Source organism: Melospiza georgiana, chromosome 13, assembly GCF_028018845.1.
Source record: "Melospiza georgiana isolate bMelGeo1 chromosome 13, bMelGeo1.pri, whole genome shotgun sequence".
In the NCBI taxonomy this organism is placed as follows: Eukaryota; Metazoa; Chordata; class Aves; order Passeriformes; family Passerellidae; genus Melospiza; species Melospiza georgiana.
The window spans coordinates 18338584-18356480 of record NC_080442.1 but is presented as its reverse complement, the minus strand read 5'-3'; the positions used below and the strand labels follow the sequence as shown (position 1 = coordinate 18356480).

General features: G+C 47.8%; 1 protein-coding gene across 1 annotated transcript in view; it reads left to right on the top strand.

Moving 5' to 3' along the window:
- The window catches only part of IGDCC3 (immunoglobulin superfamily DCC subclass member 3), a 95311-nt gene that overhangs the window by 1878 nt on the left and 75536 nt on the right, over positions 1-17897 (top strand). Inside the window, exon 2 of the mRNA XM_058033499.1 lies at positions 8087-8392. Coding sequence (XP_057889482.1) covers positions 8087-8392 — 306 coding nt within the window. The remainder of the gene's footprint in view (positions 1-8086; positions 8393-17897) is intronic.

The window sequence follows — 17897 nt, the reverse complement described above, 5'->3', positions numbered from 1 at the left end:
GCCGGGGATGCTGTGTGGGAGCAGTGCCGCGCTGTGCGGGACACGATGCTCCGCTCCCAGCCCTGTGCTTTTCGAGCTCCCCAAAATGCTGCTCTGGCGACTGTGAACCAGGCACTGGGAGCTGCTGGTCAGCCCGCGGGAGTGGGCTCAGCAGCGAGACAGTATTTTCTTTTTTTTTTTTCTTTTTCTTTTTTTTTTTTTTTTTAATTTCCTGGAGCTCTTTGTTCTGGGTGGTGGATAGCTTTTGTCTGTTATTGCTGAGCCCGGCATTCAAAGGCAGGCATAGGATACGAGAGGCTCCCCGGCTCTGCTCAGTAACAGCCTTGGAATTAAGCATCGTCATTTATGTTTAAGTAGGCTTAACTTCTAAATTATTGAAGCTATAAGCTTTCACTAATTTCTACTCTGTATGGCTTTGTTGTCTTTTTTTCAGACGAAAAAAAATGATTGCTTTCTACTAAATTGGTGTAATACCCTGTCTTTTTTCTTAATATACATAGAGAGTATCAGGTATCATTTCCCCAGTAACGCTCAGAGACTCGGTATGAAATTCAAGCCCACGTTTGGGCTTCGTCTCTCTCGGGAGTTCAACAGGAGAATCTCAGGATGTGGTTTTCCCGCGTGGAGGCAGCAGACAGCCCGTGAAAGGGGGCAGGCATTGCACAGCTGTGCCAGTGTGCACCACCTTTGGGACCTGTGCTCAGGGCAAGGCTGGCACAGGGGTGTGACTGTGCAGCCACCCGTGCTCGTGGCACTCAGGCGCCTGCTGGGGCCATCAGGGTGCCCAGAGTGAACTTTGGAATTGTATAAAGCCAGGTGAGAGAGGGGGCAACAGGACAGGTTGCTCCCCTTCTAGTCTGCCCCACCACCCCCTGAGAATGGAGTTAGAATTATTAAGCTGTTGTAACTGTGCTTCTTGTTACCTGTCAGGCTCTGGATCTGGCACAGAACAAGTTCCCATGCTCACTTAGGAGCTTGCAGAGGGTTCCAGGGGAGAGGATCTGGGCAGAGAGTCCCAGATCCAGGATTACAGCCTGGCTTCCCATCCTCTCCATCCTCTTCAATCCCAGGTTTGGCCCATGTGCTGTCAGCCTGGCACGGGCCAGCATGGTTGAGCTCAGCAGCAGCACTGCCAGGCAGAGAGCTGCAACACTGCTCTCATTTTATTTGTGCAAACAAGAAAGTCTCTCTCCCTCTTTCTGTCTGTCTGAACTTTTTTATTTATGATTTCCTTATTTCTCAAGGGTCCTGTGTCACAGTGTGTGAAGTGCCAAGCAGTGACCCCATGCAATGCCAGCCCTTGCTTTACAGACCCTTAGACTCTGCTCCAAAGCCATGCACTTAATTTTGCAGCCTGCAGCAGGTCTGGGACAGAAGATGCTTTTTTCTTGGTCCCTTTCCCCCCACAATGTTTCAAGCTTTACACTCCTGGCTCATGATATTGTCCTTTTATTTAACTAACAAAACAATGCAAGAATCTACCTCTGCAGATTAAGAATTCCCATTTAAATCAATTGTGTAACATTAGTCAGAAACAGGAATAGTCCATTCAAAATTATTTTGACATCACAAACTTATTTGAACTTTAGTGGAGCTTTTAGTTTTACAGAGTTTAGAAACTAATAAATTATGTAGCAGGGCTCATGAAAATCTGCCCGAGTCTGCTTATCCAAAAGAATATCCAACATTTTGGTTTTGCAAGAAAATAAAAATAATTGTTTACACATGTTCAGGAGTCATTGGCAAGCTTATAAAACTGATGGTTAAGAAGGCAAACATGTCAATAATTGCACTTTAAGAGACGAGAGAGGCAAATAGGCAAGTGCAGGAGGAAAGCACAGAGCACACTGATCTGGCCCTGCTGTTGTATCAGATAACACCGTGGTATCGCACCCTCCACTTGAGAGCAGCCCAGTCACTTAACAACCCAGACCTGCTCCGTGTTGGTAATTTAAAACCAGAGTTTCAGAGCAGAGTCAAGGATTTGCTGCCTGGGGTTTTTTTGTTTTTTGTTTTTGGTTTTTTGTTTTTTTTTTTTGTTGTTCTTGCACATGAGATTGTGTTGATGAAGCTGATGGCAAGTCAGGGGATGTGGGTCGTGGTGAATGGTTCTGCTGAGCTGTGAAGATGCTTTTGCAGAAGGGTCGTTGCTGCTGAAACCTGAGAGTAGTGAAAAGAGAGAGAAGAGCTCGTGTTTCAAGGTGCTGGTTTTGGAGTGAGCAGGGATCCATGCAGTGCTCAGCTCCTTGAGAAGAACAAGATGCTTTCCTCCATCCTGAATTTCAGGGTGGGAGGTGATAAGGCAAAAGGGATGGCAGGGAGGAGAGAGTGCTGAGTTTGCTTTTTGTAATTGTATTGATACTAATTGTATCCCCTGGATACAATTAAGGGTTTCAAAGTTTGTCGTGTGCACACTAACTTTCCTGCAGAAATACCTTTCCTTCCCTTCCCTTGCATGCCATCCCAGCCTGCCAGAACTCAAGCTGAAATTCAAGGGCTTGGTGGCAGGGCTGTGTTGGCTGGGGGGGTTTGGCACTGTGATGCCAAGGCACCTGTGGCTCCTTTGGCAGCCTTGTGCCATCCTGCCAGCCCCCATCTCTGGTCCGTGGGCACTATCACTCACTGAGTGGCCAGTCCATTCCCTGCTGGCTCAGTGCCAGGGCCTGGCTGTGGGGACAGCCCCCTCCCTGATGCTTTCCTGAGGGTCAGGGAATGAACCGGCTGTTCCCCTGTCCTGTGTTAGAGCAGCCTTGGGAGCTGAAGCCTGCAGGACTCTGGCTCTGGCACAGCATTTCCCGTCTTGGCTGTGCCTTTGCTCTCTCTTTGTGCACGGTTGTTCCCTGCTCTGTGTTTGTGCCGCTATTGCCCTCTGTGGTGAGGCTGTGATCTGGTCAGGGCTGTGAAATACTTGGGGAATGCAAATAACAGTGCATCCTACCCATGGCTTGCTGCCATGCTCTCAGGATGCCTGGCTGGATGGAGCTGCTGTGGGTAATTAGCTCAGGAAAGGTCTTTGCCCTTTCCAGCTATACCAACAGTTTTTATCCTGCCTTCTTTAGATATGGGGGAGCCCACAAGGGTTGGGGCTTGTCCTAGAAAGGCTCTTTATGCTGTGAGTGCTTCCAGAGTGTTCAACAAGCAACCTCCTGGGAATTGCTCAGTCTGGTCTCAAACATCTGAAAATTATTTGGGGCAACTTCTTTGGCTCTTCATGCTCCTTGACTTCCTCAGCTAAAATTGGTGTCCCCAGTGAGGGCAGCAATGCTGGGTGTTTTTGGGTTCTCTGTCAGGTGTCTGAGAGGTTGTGTTATCCCTCTCTGTTAGGAGGTCAGGGACCTCCTGCAATCGTTTAACGAGTGGATGTGGTTTATGCTCCCTGATGGAAAAATCGCTTTATATAACCTCCTGTCCAAAAGGAAAGGGAATAAAAAATTCTGAGCTAGTAAACTTTACTGCCAGCAAGATGTGGGGCCTGTTACAGCCTATTCTCCTCTTCTTTAAATGTAAATTTTCTGGATGCCCTAAAGAGCCAATTTGCACTTTACTGCAGTGCAGTGCTTTTCTCCTTAGGGTCTGGGTCAGGCTCAAGGAGATTTAAGAGGGCACCAGCTGGATTTTTAGGCTGCCAATTTCATCAGCCTGAAGCTTGTTATAATCTGTTGGAGAATATCTTTCAGGTCCATATATCTCTTCCTTCCATATCCTTCCATTTGCAGAAGGATTTGAATGAACAACAACCCACCACTGGAAAAACAGGAGCTATTTTTCATGTTCATGGCCCAACCTGCATCCAGGTTTTTGGTCCTGATACTCACCTATGAAATCCCACTAAAAGCCTCTGGTCTGCCCGTCTTCTTTTGACTTTATTGGAGCAGGACTGGAGTGCTTATCCTTGGTGGTGGTTATGCTGCTGATTAAGGCTGTGTTATGCTGGGAATAAACGCAATAAATCAGAGGGGGCAAATTTGTGCTGATGTGAGGCAATTTGCAGGTGGATGTCATGCTGTTGGTGAGATGAGGAAGGAGCTGGTACTACCTCAGTCTCCCCAGCAGTGCTCCCAGTGATGCTGCACCAGGAGAAGTGGGGTGGACCCAACTACTCCCACAATATCTCGCCTTGCCACAAGCTCAGAGCGGGCTGTTGGCAGCTTATTTCATCCCTCTGTGATTAATGTTCCCTGTCTAGAACAGGAGTAATAATACAGGCCTCATCTGTCAGGACCACGTGCTCCCGGGGCAGGGATGGCCCTGCTGGCTGCGGCTCTGGATGGGCTCCAGGAGGATGAGCCAGGATGTGACTGAGGTCCTTGGCCATGGATGGCACCGCTAATTAGAGCGGTGACATTAGTCACTGAAGCACAGGAGGGGAAGCCAAAATCATGTTTCCCAAATGGAAAAGGACAATACAGGGGTATAAGCAAGTTCTTTTGACACCCTGAATGTGCATCACAGTGTCAAGTAAAAAATAATTAAACTTAATTTTATTTTAAATGTACTTCAAAGTGTCTTTTAAGCTTCCCATTAATTCGAAGTTCTTTCTCTCAGCGCTAAATAAATCTCCTGGTTCAAAAGCACAAGTGCTAATTGGTTTCTCTGAGTATGCCTGGCTTGCTTGATCAATAGGGAAGTAGTTTTTGTTAAATATTTGCACATATAGTCACATATTATATTGCTCAGGGAGATGGTAAATGTTTCTCAAAAGGAGACTTGTAGAATGAGGATTTCAGTAATTTTCTTGTGGCCTTTATGTCAGAGCTAATCACGCTTCCTCCCTCCATCCCTTTGCAGAAAGCAAAGCAGTTTTCCCTCACGCGCTGCCGGCGTCGAGACAAGCGGGCTGTTCAGCTGCCTGCCCGACGCCCCGGCTCCAACTGCAAACTCGAGCTGCCACCAGCAGAGCTGTACAGTTCCTGCCTCGAGCAGGGACCGCCTGTGAGCCATGCTGCCTTGCAGTCTGTTTTGGGAGGTACCTGGGATTAGAGGGGTTTGGATACATAGCCAGCAGTTGGAGAGGGATGGGACTTTCAGACTCCCTGAGTGAATGTGCACAGCCTCAGCAATTTCCTTGCTGTCTCTCAATTAATTGCACTTTTACTATTTCCATGTGCCTTTGGAGTGTCATTTACTTCCAACTTTGCAGCATCATTTCTGTGCCTCACTGGTAAGAACAATCAGTTCTTTATGCTCATGGAATTGGGTGGGTTCCTCTCTCCCACCTTTATCCCATTCCTTATCCTGTCTGTGCTCTCCCTCTGGCTCCTCTGAGCTGATCTCTAGAGAAAACACCAGGAATCTTCTTATCCCACTATGGAGATTCCACTGGGAGCATCTGTCCCTTTGTCTCTCATCCTGAGTGTCCTGGGAAAAAAGGACTCTGTGTTCAGAGTTTGCCTTTGAGACAGAGAATAAACAGAGTTTGGCTTCTCCCAGATCTCCAGGTGGGGTGATCTAGCTTCCCCCCATGCATCTGGTTAGTTGGTCACCTGGCTCTGAAACTTCAGGAAGGAGGCAGCAAGATTTCTTCAAGTTTTTATAAGCATCCCATGAGAAAAACCCAAGTTAAGTTGGAATTTGGGTGCTTCTGGACACTGCAAGGTGTCTACAGGTAACAAACCAGTTGCACAGTGTCACACCTCAAGGCACAGTCCTGCTCTTGAGTGCAGCCCAAGGAGACCCCAGGAGCAGTGCCTGTCCCCACTCCAGCAAGTGTCTGAGGAGCCCAGTCCTAATCAGGAGCAGCATCACTCCTGCAGCTCGAGCAGCCTGGAGTGAGGATGCAGACCGAATGTTTATGGAGGCAAACATGATTATCTCCAATCACAGGCCTTAATGATGGTTGTTATAATGACAGCAATTGTGGGAAGGGCATGTAATTATGTTGATTCTTCCTTTTATTGTACATATAATAATAAGCTGTTTTATCTAAGAGTACAGGGGTGCTGGGGGAAGATGGGGCATTTATTTAATTATGGATTTTTTTTCTGATTGCGCATTAGGCTAAATCCTGAAATCTTCAATTTTCTGGAGTCACAAGTCCCTCTTGGCTCAGCATCAGGATGTGAGGGTCCTTATCCTACCTAACTCGCCAGAGCACCCACACAGGGAATGGGGCCCCAGCGTGGTGTTGAGACTCTGGCCACTTTGCAGAAAAATGCAGAGCATTCATCTAATTCCTTAATTTTCACCAAAAAAAAGTAATTGATGGGTTTGTGCTGGCTGCAGTCTGACTTGCTGAGAGGACCCCAGGGCTATCTCATAAAAAAGGAGTCACAGTGAGCGATAGATCACCGAGATGGCTGGAGCTAGCCTGACATTTTAAGACTTAATGGGTTAATAAAGTGTGTGTTTTAGGTGCCTGTCACTAAGTGGGGTTTGTCCATTCCTTGCACACACTCATACCTCGTTGGCAGTACCTTTGGCCTGGCCCTGCAGTACCACTGCTGTCTTTGTCTGCTCCGTCCATCTGCCTCGGCTCAGGTTGCACTCAATGTTTATCCCCCGTAATCCAATTTAAGTTGCCGTAGAAAGCAGTGGGGATTTACAGGAAGAAAGAAAAAAAATCTCACTGGGTTTGCAGAGCAGAAAAGACAGACTTTTTTTCTTCTCTTTCTTTAGTGTAACTGCCTCTTCTCATCTCTGTTATTCTTACTATGCATTAACAGTCTGCCCTTCACCCTGCTTTTGAGCCTCGTGTGGGGGGATCCTGTCCTTGGTGGGGTCTCTATGAGGGACAAGTATCACAAAGCCTGTACTGTGGCTGGTGTTTGACAAGAGATATTGCTTGTGTGCATCCCAGTTCTGTGACTATCTGTGGAGTTGGTTCCTCTGGGTCCATGAAAGAGGAAAGAAGCTGTATCACAGGTTGGGAAACCCCCACCTTGAAGGGCCAGTGCACAAGTGAATAGCTCTCTCTGTATTTGGATGAAACTAGTTTTCTTACTCTGCTGGAATTTCTTCACCATTGCTCCTCTTTAAAAAACCTGAGTTCACCTCTGTCCCTTCATTTACAGCCTTCAAATATCTATATAACTCTTGTTTCTTGGTCTCTTTTTGTCTTTCATGTCTACATATATTTTGGCCAATCTTTAAGCAATAGTTCTATTTCTGTCATCTTCTGTAGTGTCTGGTCATGACTACAGGGCAAATTGTACCCTCAAAAGGTGTGCTGTGACCAAGTGAAGCATAATGTGCCAAAGACACAGCGTTTAAATGTTCTTGTGGCAAAAGAAGTAAATTAGGACGTATCTGTGTCATGAGAAGTGAGGGTTTGCCTATTGTTGGTACAAATTCTGCAATAACTTATCTCTCGTGGACATCGTTTAGCGTAATTGCTTTGCGAGAAACCTTTTGTGTGGCTGAGCCGGAACATTGTGCATTTGTATTTTGGTGCTTAACTTGCTCTTCATTAAGGGCTGAATAGCACCACGCATTGCCTGTTACAGCGTGAGAGAGACCAAGGCGACAGAAGGGCGCGGTGTTGCGTGCGAGAGGCAAACAGCCTCCTGCTCTGCCAAGCGGGAGAAGTGTCGGGAAGATGCCGGTGGCAATATGGTCTGGATCGGGAGCTGCTGATCCCCCCCTCACCCCCGCCGGCTGTGCTGCAAACGGGTCTGGGGCACGGCACAGCCCCTCTGCCTGGCTGTGTGGGGAGAGGAGTGGCTTTCCAGCACTGTGTGCTCTTCTGCTCCTGGGCTGGGAATGGCTGATGCCCTATGTTTGTGCAAGTTTTAATTGTCTAATGCTGCACACCTGCAATGGGAGTTGAAAGGCAATCTTCAGGGCAGTATGGAGTGGAGCTAGGGTTTGGCAAGCTGCTGGAGGGCTGTGCCTGCCTGTCCCCTGCACTGGAGCCTCCAAAGGCAGCCTTGAAGGACTTTGCCTGTGGTTGTGCTTTAAGAAATTGCACCCCGAGGTTCAGAGCAACTTGGGAGGCAAAGCGTGCCTGTGGGTTTTGTGTTTCTCGGAAACACTTGCACTTTGTAGCACATTCCAAATGTTTCCATCATCCTATTTCCTGCCACAGCAGTTGACTCTTGCTGCTGCTCCTGGACATGCTGCTGACTCTGCCCTACTCTCTTCATTTTAGATTTTGGCCGTTCCTCTGAACTGGCGTTCGTTGTGGAGCCTAGTGATGACATAGCTGTGCAGGAGCAACCCTTGATCCTCTACTGCCAGGTGGAGGGCATCCAGCCCATCACCATCACGTGGCGGAAGAATGGCGTGATGATCGTGGACAGTGAGAACGCCTTTATGTTGGCCAACGGGTCTCTCTACGTCTCCCGCTTCCAGAGGCTGCGGGGAGATGGCTCCTCAGATGAAGGCGAGTATGACTGCATGGCACAGAACCACTACGGGCTGCTGGTGAGCCGCAAGGCAAAGATTCAGGCAGCAAGTAAGTACAGACACTGTCCCACCCCCACCTCACAGGGCAATCCCACAAGGGGCACTGGCTTTGTTGGGAAACAGGAGGGCAGCAGGGTGGGTGCTGGGTTTTCATGGAGCGGGGATTAAAGAGAGGGAAGAGAGAAAAACCCTGGAGCTGGTGTCAAAATCTGGCTGACATCTAATCTGTGTAGCTGTCCAAATGTGAAAGAAGTGCTCATGAGCTTTCTTGGGTAGAAAACTAAAAGCCACCTTCCAACAGCAAATTCTCTGTGTTGGAGGTGTAAGTTACATTAAAATCATGTGGTGAAGTAGTCTGTGGTTTGTGTATCTCCTGCAGTGAGTTTGGAAGCCTCTTTGCTGTGCAGCACAGCTGGGCTCTGCTTGGCAGGCAGCACTTCCCAAACCATAGGCAAAGACCTCCTGAAGGTCATGGTATCTTTCATTTTGTTATTTAATGCTGGCAGTGTAGAGGCAGCAAGGTCTTATTTACTACCTGGTGTGGCAGTGCCTTTGGGGGCAAGGCTAACAACACCAGACAGATTGTCTAATGGGGGAGCCTGGAGGAGGAGAGAGATGAAAATGCCAGTGAGGGAATGAAATTTAAAGGTGGGGGAGGAAGAACTCCAGGGCAGGCTGTGACTCCAGCTCTGCACGCTACTTGACATTAGCCCATTGCTTTGCCCTGGCCAGAGCAGTTGGGTCCTGTTGGATCTCCTGGTTCTCCCTTGTCAGCTCTGGTTGCTGGTTGGTGTTTGTCCCAGGACTGACACCCAGCAGAGCTGGGGGGTCCGTAGTGGCTTCTATCCCTGTTGTGTTGGTGGCTTTCTTTGCCCACAGACTGTCTGGGGGCTCTGGGAGTGCAGCCACTGATCCTTTTTGCATTTAACCAGAAGTTGCTGCTGGATGTAATTTCTGTGTGAGTGTGAGGATGGGTGTGTGGTACAGCCGCGAGACCTGACAGAACACTGGTTTGTTAAGTTTTGCTGAAGGGTTCTCGAGCTTGTTTGGCTACTGCTCTTCCTTCTGTGCAAGCAACTTACTAATGCTTCTGTTGCAATTGCAAATATCACCATGATTTTTTGGTGCAAAGCAGGAAAAGTCTAAGGCAAAGTCTGGGGCTGAGGTCTTGTCTGCCTTTCCCAAACTGGGGGCCTTTTGGAACGCTGCCGCCTGCTCCCCGCAGTGCCAGGGCCGGCTGGCAGCCCACCAAGGGAACACTCCAGCCCTTGTGTATAACAATTCCCGAGTACATGAAGTGGCCATCTGCAAACCTAGCTTTTCAGGAGTGTAAGAAGTGACATTGTCCAGGAGCCAAGGGCTTTGGGGCCTTGCCAGATTAGCAGCTGGATCTCAGACTTGTCAGTCTTGTGGTGCTAAACCTTGGAGCACTTTTGGTGAATGGCTCTGGCATTTATGAGCTGGAAGCCGACTCATGCACAAGCACAATGCCAAACTTCTTGGACCTGTAAACTGGAGACATGAGAGCCAGAGGAATTACCTTTGAGATTGTGGATTGTCAATAAACACTGTTATCTTGGCTCCTGCATCAATATGTATGTGATGTGCTGTGCGTCCCTGAATAGCGTTTCCTTTTGTAGCCATAGTTTCACATGAATCAAAATGAAAAAGGGATCGTGTTGAAAATGCTCTGGACTCTATTCTAGCTTCAGGCTTGGTTCGTTGCCAGCTCTGAGAAGAGGTCTGGGTGAAGCCAGCACAAACAGGCCCCCCCTCCCGGCCTTGATGCCACAGGTGCGTGCAGATAATGGGAATCAAACAGGATGTTGTGGGTAAATGTAACCTGCTGCTCAGGGCAAGCTCCCCTGCTGTGCCTGAGCCGCAGGAACACACACTTGCACTTAGGAGTCTGCTTAATCGTAGATGAAATCTCCTGAGAATGAATCACGGTTGTACCCTGAGCCCCCAAGTCTCAGGGTGGTTATACACAAGAGACAGTGATTTTCCTTGCTCCAAGTCCCAATCAGCAAATCAAAGGAGAAGGGTAATTATCCCCATTTTAGGGACCTTTGCATCGAAGGAATGGGTGCTGGCTGCCTGGAAGGGAAAGGGAAAAAAAACCAAGCGCTAAGCAGACCTTTGCAGAGCAGAGTAAATACTGCCAGTGGGTAAAACCTCATCCCAGTGCTGATCTCTTCTTCCCTCTGAGCCTGACATCTGAACACAAAAGCAAAGGAGAAATAAAAACCTTTCACGAACAAAAATCTTGAAAGTTGATCAAGGCCATGCTACAGAGGAATAAAAGAGATCTGACAGAGCGGAGCCCCTCGAGAGCTCTGTTGCACTTTTCGCTGTCTTCAAAGGCAGGCTGTTAGTCTCGTATCACCCTTACAGACCCCGGCTTTGTATTATTGCTTGGAATATAATCTTCTTGGCTTGGAGGAATGTACATATTTGCATTCAGGAAATGTGGGCTCAATATCATATTTTTATGTTTCAAATTTACTTCAACACTTGGCATTGAGTAAAATTTAACTGGAAGAATATGCTGCTCTCAGCCACTGCACGTGAGCCCTTGATGAGCTCAAGGTGCTAGCAGTTTCCTCACCAAGAGGGCACATCTTAAACCCTTCCTCCTAAAAATTAACTCATTAAATTGATTTCATTAAATTCTGGGGTATTTCTGTATGTCGCCATTGTTAATCAAAGATACTCAGTGGAAGGAAGCAGACCTTGGGTGGTTCATAGACTGGCTGGTCAGGTGCTAAAAACACTGATAATATTTTTGTAGTGTAACTTTTTTTTGAACAAGCACAAGTGTGCAAGAAGCCTACGTGTGACTGAGCTGAGCAGGGAGGCCCTCAGCATTTCTACCCTCTGCCTAACACCCTGGTTGGAATTCTTTCAGTTGCTGTTTCTGTGTCTGTTCAAACCCTGGTGTGTTAGTTTAAAAGGTTGTGGAATGCAACATGTTTTTATAATCTGATCAGGTTATTGAATACAGATCCTTTCTGTCTCTCAATGACAGTTCTGTAGTTTCGCATGACTCCAAGCTGTCTTAATTAAAATCAGTTTCATATCAGAGTGTTCTCTGGGGCACAGCTTGGCTGGGTTTTCACAGGTCTCTGAGGAGCTGGATTTCCCCTATGCATGCCAGAAGCTGAGCATGCTTTGGCTCTCTGTGGATGAAGATACCCTCTGAGCAATTTTAACATCCAGAGTCCACTCCTCAGGAAGGTGGGCTCCCGAGAACACAGCCACCTTTCTTCTCATCACCACCCTTTGCTTAACTTGGCCTCACTTGCTCTGATTGTGTCATCTCGTGGCATTTCCAGCTCTTTTTGCCAATGCTGTAATTTGATGGACCTGGCTCCACATCATCATAAATCACAGCCCAGCCAGTGGAGTAAGACCCATTGATTATATTACTCAATAACAAGCAGTTATCACTAATTGGAAATCACCATCAAACTGAATATCGGATCAGGCTCTGCACATATCCAGCTTGAGAGTAGAAATTTTCCCTGTTTGATCTGATGCTATAATCCCCCCACCCCAAAAATAAAACAACAAACAAAAAACACACCTAAAAAAAGGAACAAGGGGAATTAAGTCAATGGTGCAATTTACACCCAATTTCCTGAAGTTTGGTGAATTGGACCTGCCCTGTATTTGAAGTACTGCAGGACCTGATAATAACTCTGGACAGATCTGAGCTTGTAAAGGCATTTTCTTCCCTATGTCTTGCTGCAGGGTGACTGGTTTGTAGTTAAGCATAGCAGCACACATCCCTATGCCCTTCTCTTCTTCCTGACCCCCTTTCCTTCTGCGTCCTGTCCCAAATTCTGCTCCTGCATCCCACTGTGTGTGGCTGTCTGTGGCACTTACCCTGCCAGCAGGAGGGCAGGATTGATAGCTTGGGCAAGGCAGATGCTGTGACTCCTCTCTGCATTGTTCCCTGCAGACAGCAGCAGCAGCTCCCCTCACCCAGCCTAGGGACAAGCATGCTGTCCCACAAACACACTGGCCACTGTGGCCTCGAGGCCAAAGGTCTTCAGGTCATCAGCAAGATACAGAAATGGGGAGGGCTGGTGCATATGCAAACTTGCAGGTTGGTTTCCCTGCCAAGCTGTGTGGCTAGGGGAGGAGGTTGGGAACCCAACAGGGATTTTAAAGCAGCAAAGATCTTCCCATCGTTTCAGCTCCTCTGCACAGAATATATTCAGGGTTTAACCTGCAGCCCCCTTTCCAGGCTCTGGGGTGGTGGGAAGAGCTGCTGAGCCCAAATAATGGCAGCATTTATAAGAGTGTAGAGACAAGAAGGAAGTCTAAAAGGATTAGGGAGAGACAAAGGGGGCTGATTATTTTATGGGTCACAATACAAGGCATTAGAGTGAGATCACAAAGGGATGTAATTACAAAAGAAGGCCATACTGGGGGGGATCAATCCAGGATTAGAGTGGGAAATGTTTTTACACAGTTTTGTTCCACTCATTATGAAGTTAGCATTTTAAATTAAGGTTTAAATAAGGTGGCACCAAAGTTGTCACCAAGGTATTTCCTGGGCAATGCCACTGTTCGGATGCAGATTGTGAGTCTCAGCTCAAAACATCAAGGCAGACCTTAAACACGTGGGTTTGCTGTTGGTTTCTCTTGTGCCTGTGCAGTATCTGTGTTGTCAGCAGAGCCCTACCTATGGCTTGTGCTTAGGACTAGTTAACCTGTTTTTGCTGTTGGAGGTGGAATGCTTTTGTGACTCCTTGTTTTACTGGTGCAAAATGTGCTGGAGGTAAAGGTCTGCCCTGATGTCAGTTACAGCTCTGGAGATGTCTTCCTTTTACTCCCAGGAACTTTTTTGCTAATGGTTATTTGAATTTTCTTGCAGTTTAACTCTTGGTGTTGTGTGCCAAGTTTCCTCCATCCATAAACTAGATTTTTTCCCCCCCCTGTTGTGGCTCTGCTCATATTTATTGCCCTTTCTTCTCCAATGCTTAGCAGAAGGGCTCAGCCCTAATGCCAGTGATGTTTCTATATTGTCTGTGCTTTGAGTGCTTATGGCAAGCCCAGAGCAAATTCCGGGCTTGCAGCAGTGGGTCTCAGAGGGGAAAAATACCCATGAGGAATTACTAAAGGAAAAAAAAAGAGAGCAAAAGAAATTAAGTAAAGCAGAAACACTGTGAGAGGTTTCCAGGAGATGGATATGATGGGTGAGTGGGTTATTTCCCTCCATCAGCTCTTTTGGCTGCCCCAGGACATGCTGGTTCACGTGATGCTGCCTCTCACATCTATACTGTTGCAGTACAGTTGGCCCTGTGTGTGCTGCAAAACAAATGTACAAATATAGGAGTCACCAGGGGAAAATTGGAGATTTGACTGGGAATTTTAGTAGATTTGCCGGATTAAAAGAGTTTGTCACTTACCACCCACTGCATTTCAGCATCTGCATGTAACAGTCAGGATTCATCCTGAGACTTGAGCACATTATAAGACCATATTTCTTTTGGCTGCTCATTTCTTAGCAGTGTGATAGTTATTTAAATATCATCTTGCACTTCTTTCCAAGGCTTCTAACGTGGATGCGCCAACCTTAGCTCCGGCAGCGTTATCTCTCATATAGGGGGTTTGCACTGCAGGCAGTAATGTCACTTAGTCATTTATAGAAAGCTCAGGGGAAATATATCAGAAGAATTTCATTAATGGCAGCACTGTTGAGTTATTTGTCTCAATTAACTCTTGGAGCACAGCTGAGGAAGTTCTGACATCTCTGCAGCCTGCACCTGCAGCATGAGGCAGTTCTCTGCTTCTTTTTTAAGGTGGGTTGAAGCTCTGTGATACCTGCAAGGGCAGTCCTGTGGGGACAGCACAGTGCCCAGCCCTGTGTGCCTGTACCCTGCTCATCCCTCTGCCTGCTGCTCTGCTCCAGCCTCTCCTCAAAGTATTGGGCCACTCTCCTGTATTATTTTAGTCAGGAGGGCGGGTCTCTGCTTATATGGCTTGCATTCTCATTTTGCCCTACAAGGGTCCCAGCTGGCTATGGTGTGGCCAGTGACATCCGTGTACCTGCTGTGCCTCAGTTTCCCTTCTCTGAAGCCAGGATGTGTTTACAGTCAGTGCCGTGATTTGCACACTCCTGTGAACACCTGGAGGGCCAAACTGCTGTTTTGTGTTTGTCAGGGACCCAGGTTAGCTGGCCATGGTGTTTCACCTGCACTGTTGTTTCTCTCCGAGGGGTGCACAGTGCTGGGGCCAGACTGGGGCCCAGGTGAGAGAGGAGCTGCTTTTCTGCCACTGTTCATTGCCAAGACTGTGAGTAGGAATCAGTTTTGGGGGGCATTTCACCAGAGCAATCAATGCTCCTGATCTAGGGAGTAACCTTTGAATATCTGGGGTCTTTGGGTGCAGTGTGATATGAGTGAGGTCAGACCTCACAAATCCCTCCTTATGGGTGAGTCCCTGCACAGGTGCCAAAGCTGCTTTCCCAGAGCTGGCAGGATGGGACCCGGGAGAGACATCAGCCAGAGCTTCCTGACATCAGGGGATGCTGGATCTGACTATGCACCTCCTCTTCCGCTCTGGTTTTGGCTTTAGCCACCATGGCAGCCCTGTTGCTGGGAAGGGAGTCTGCTCCACTCCTCCTAGGCACAGCATATGGTTTTCAGAGAAGTTCTTGCTTTAAACCCAATTTTACAGTTGGGTTGACTGAGGCAAAAGGAGGTCAAACGATTCGCCTGAGGTCACCCAATAAGTGGCTGGGATTAAATCTCAGCCCAGGACGCTGCCCGTTCCCAGCGCTGGCTGTGCTGGCCGGACCAGATGGCCTCTGAATGCGGCGTCAAGATCCTCAGCTTTTCCCCCACCTCATTGTTCTCCATTGTGGGCTTCTGAATGCAGGACCTTGAAAGTGAGAGTCATTTGGATTTGCTGAGTCCAAGTTATTCTGTTTAATGACATGAATTTGCAGGAGGGGTTTAAACACACTGTTTTCTACTGAGGTTGGAATTTTGAAGAGATTTGCTCTTTGCTTTGGTTTTCTGATGTTAAAACTCTCTCTGCCAGACCAGCTAAAATTGGTCCCTAACCCTTTCAGCTGTCCTGCTGCTGGTTCACTGACTGCAGAGCTGGCCTATCTTTGTACCTGTGCAGCTTTCTCCGTAGGTCTCTTGGGTCCTGATCCCTGGTGTAATTCCCCAGCACCACAGCTCTCTGGTCTGTCTGTGCAGTTTGTGTCTTCCCCCTTAGCTCGGTTCTGGGATCACAGAAAGGGGTCTGTGCAAGGTGCTGCTGGATGGACAGTGTCATGTGTTTACCTCTGTGAATCTGCAGACTCTTGTGTTAGCTCTGGAAAAGGAGATGCTAACATCTCTCTCCTGATCTGGTGTCTGTCCCATACGTCACTCCTGACAGAGGCCACAGATGACCTTAAAGCAGAGCTTTGAAGAGCATTTTAAAGATGAGCTCCATTCCTGCTCTCCAAGCTAAGGAGCAGCTTGGAAAAGTGCATCTCTATTGGATAGCAGGTGTACAAGTGCCTGGGACTGGGACATAGAGAACAGAGACCATCTGCCCATGAAGCAGCAGTGCCTGGGTGTGTGGGGCAGACTGCAGCTCTTGGGGCAGGGGGTTCTGCTGCACCCACACATCCCTCTGCATTCCCTCTGCATTCCCTCTGCATTCTGCCTTCTGAGGGAGGGCCACTCACATGCCTAAGTAAGCTGGCACCTCTTGAGCATGCCTTGATTAATGGTGTTTTTTTGTCAGTCCTAAGAGGCCCCATTATGTCCCTTTGATGCTGCATTTTGCACTTACCACTGTCACTGAGCTCAATGACTAATTTTCACAGGTCAGGGGAGAGGGACAATGGCTCAGGCCACATTTGGAAGAAACAAATGAAATTTTACTGCAACTGAGAGCACTAATTAAGAGTGAGGATCAATTTGGGTGTACAAAAGAGATAGTTTTAGGCTGCTGATGTGTAAATGAGTGGTGGTGTTGCAGTAGCAGAGAAGTTCAGTGTGTGCATACTTCAGCTGTAGCATTGTACTCTGCTGCATTTGATCGATTCTTCTGTGCTTATTCATCAAGGAAAAACCAAGTGTTTTCCTGCCTGCTGTGCCTGGGAAGGGCAGGGACAGCAAACCTGCCAGATCAAGTCATGGCTGATCCCTGTGAGATGTTTTTGACCAGGAGTAGGAGCTTGTGTTTCTTCAATTGCCTTGCTCATCTTGGAGCATGGCACTGCAGGTTGCCTGGTGGCTTTTGAGCGCAGTGCATGGCATTCCCTGCCCAGCTCTGTGGGCAGGATGATGCCCATTTTCATCCCAAGCCATAGCTCCCCCTACCAAGGATTGCACTGTTTGCTGAGACTCAGAGGAACACTGATTTGGAGGTGTCAGAGAGGGAAGGGACACGGGGAACTTTCATTCATGAAGGAGAATGTCATGGATTCAAAAAGGAGGACAAGGAAAACCAAGACTGCACAACCTGGATTCATGGCTTCACTAAGCATTGCAAAAATGTGATTCCAGTTTTCCTAAACTTTCACATACAACAAAAAGTCAGGGCTAATGTGTATTTGGGATGGGCTGGTTGCAAATGTCCAGGTGCACAGGCTGTGCCAGTTAAAATTAGCTTGCAGATGGCTTTGGTAAAATTGTGAGTATTTTTGATTGGATGTGCCTTGGGTAGAAAAGTAGGAACATCAGCTGCAGCATTCTTTTGCCAAAAAGTTCTTCAGGGCCTTCGGGGTTCCCATGAAACAAAGCCTAAATGAATTTAAATCCAAACAGATTTATGGTACTGATCAAATCTCCAAAATGATCAGGTGGAAGGAAGCAGCAGTCTGTCTCATTTCCCTTGTTATTTGGTGGTGTTTGCCCACAAACATATTTTTCCCTGCAGCTCAGCATCTTCCCCAGAGGGGAGTGGGACATTCAGCCTCAGTCCAGTGATTTCCTCTTGTCCTGGGCTCTTGTGGTGACATTGCCTGAATGGCCAAGCAGTGCAGCCACATCCCTTTGGGTCCCAGCATGGCAGCTCTGTCTGAGGTGAGGGTGCTTGCCAGGGCACTTCATTTCCTCAGAGCAGCAGCCGTGTCCAGCTCACCACAGTTTCCCACGGCAACGTGTAAAGGGGCGGGAGGGAAAGTCCTGACTGCATCTTTCATTAGTGATCCTAATGCTCAGGAGAAGAGACAGGGCCCCAAGGGGGTCAGCTTGAACTGTCTCTCAAAAAAAAAAGGGAGGGGAAAGAGAAGAAAAAGTCTTCACATGCTGGACTGGCCATTGGAAAGATGACAGCAGAAATAATAATTTTTTAAAAGCTTTTTTGCATAACCAAAGATAAAACAGCTTTCTTGTCCCTTGGGACATCCATGGGTGCTGTAGACCTTCACAAGGGCTCAAACACTGCAGGCACCCACCACCTCTAAGTGACAGGGTTGGTCAAAATCCTAAATACAGAGTCTGGTGCTACACTTAAAGGAGCCAGACTTGACTGTTTTACCGAAGCAGTGTGCTGCTGATGCCTTGGGAAATCTGGCTGTTGCTACTGATCTC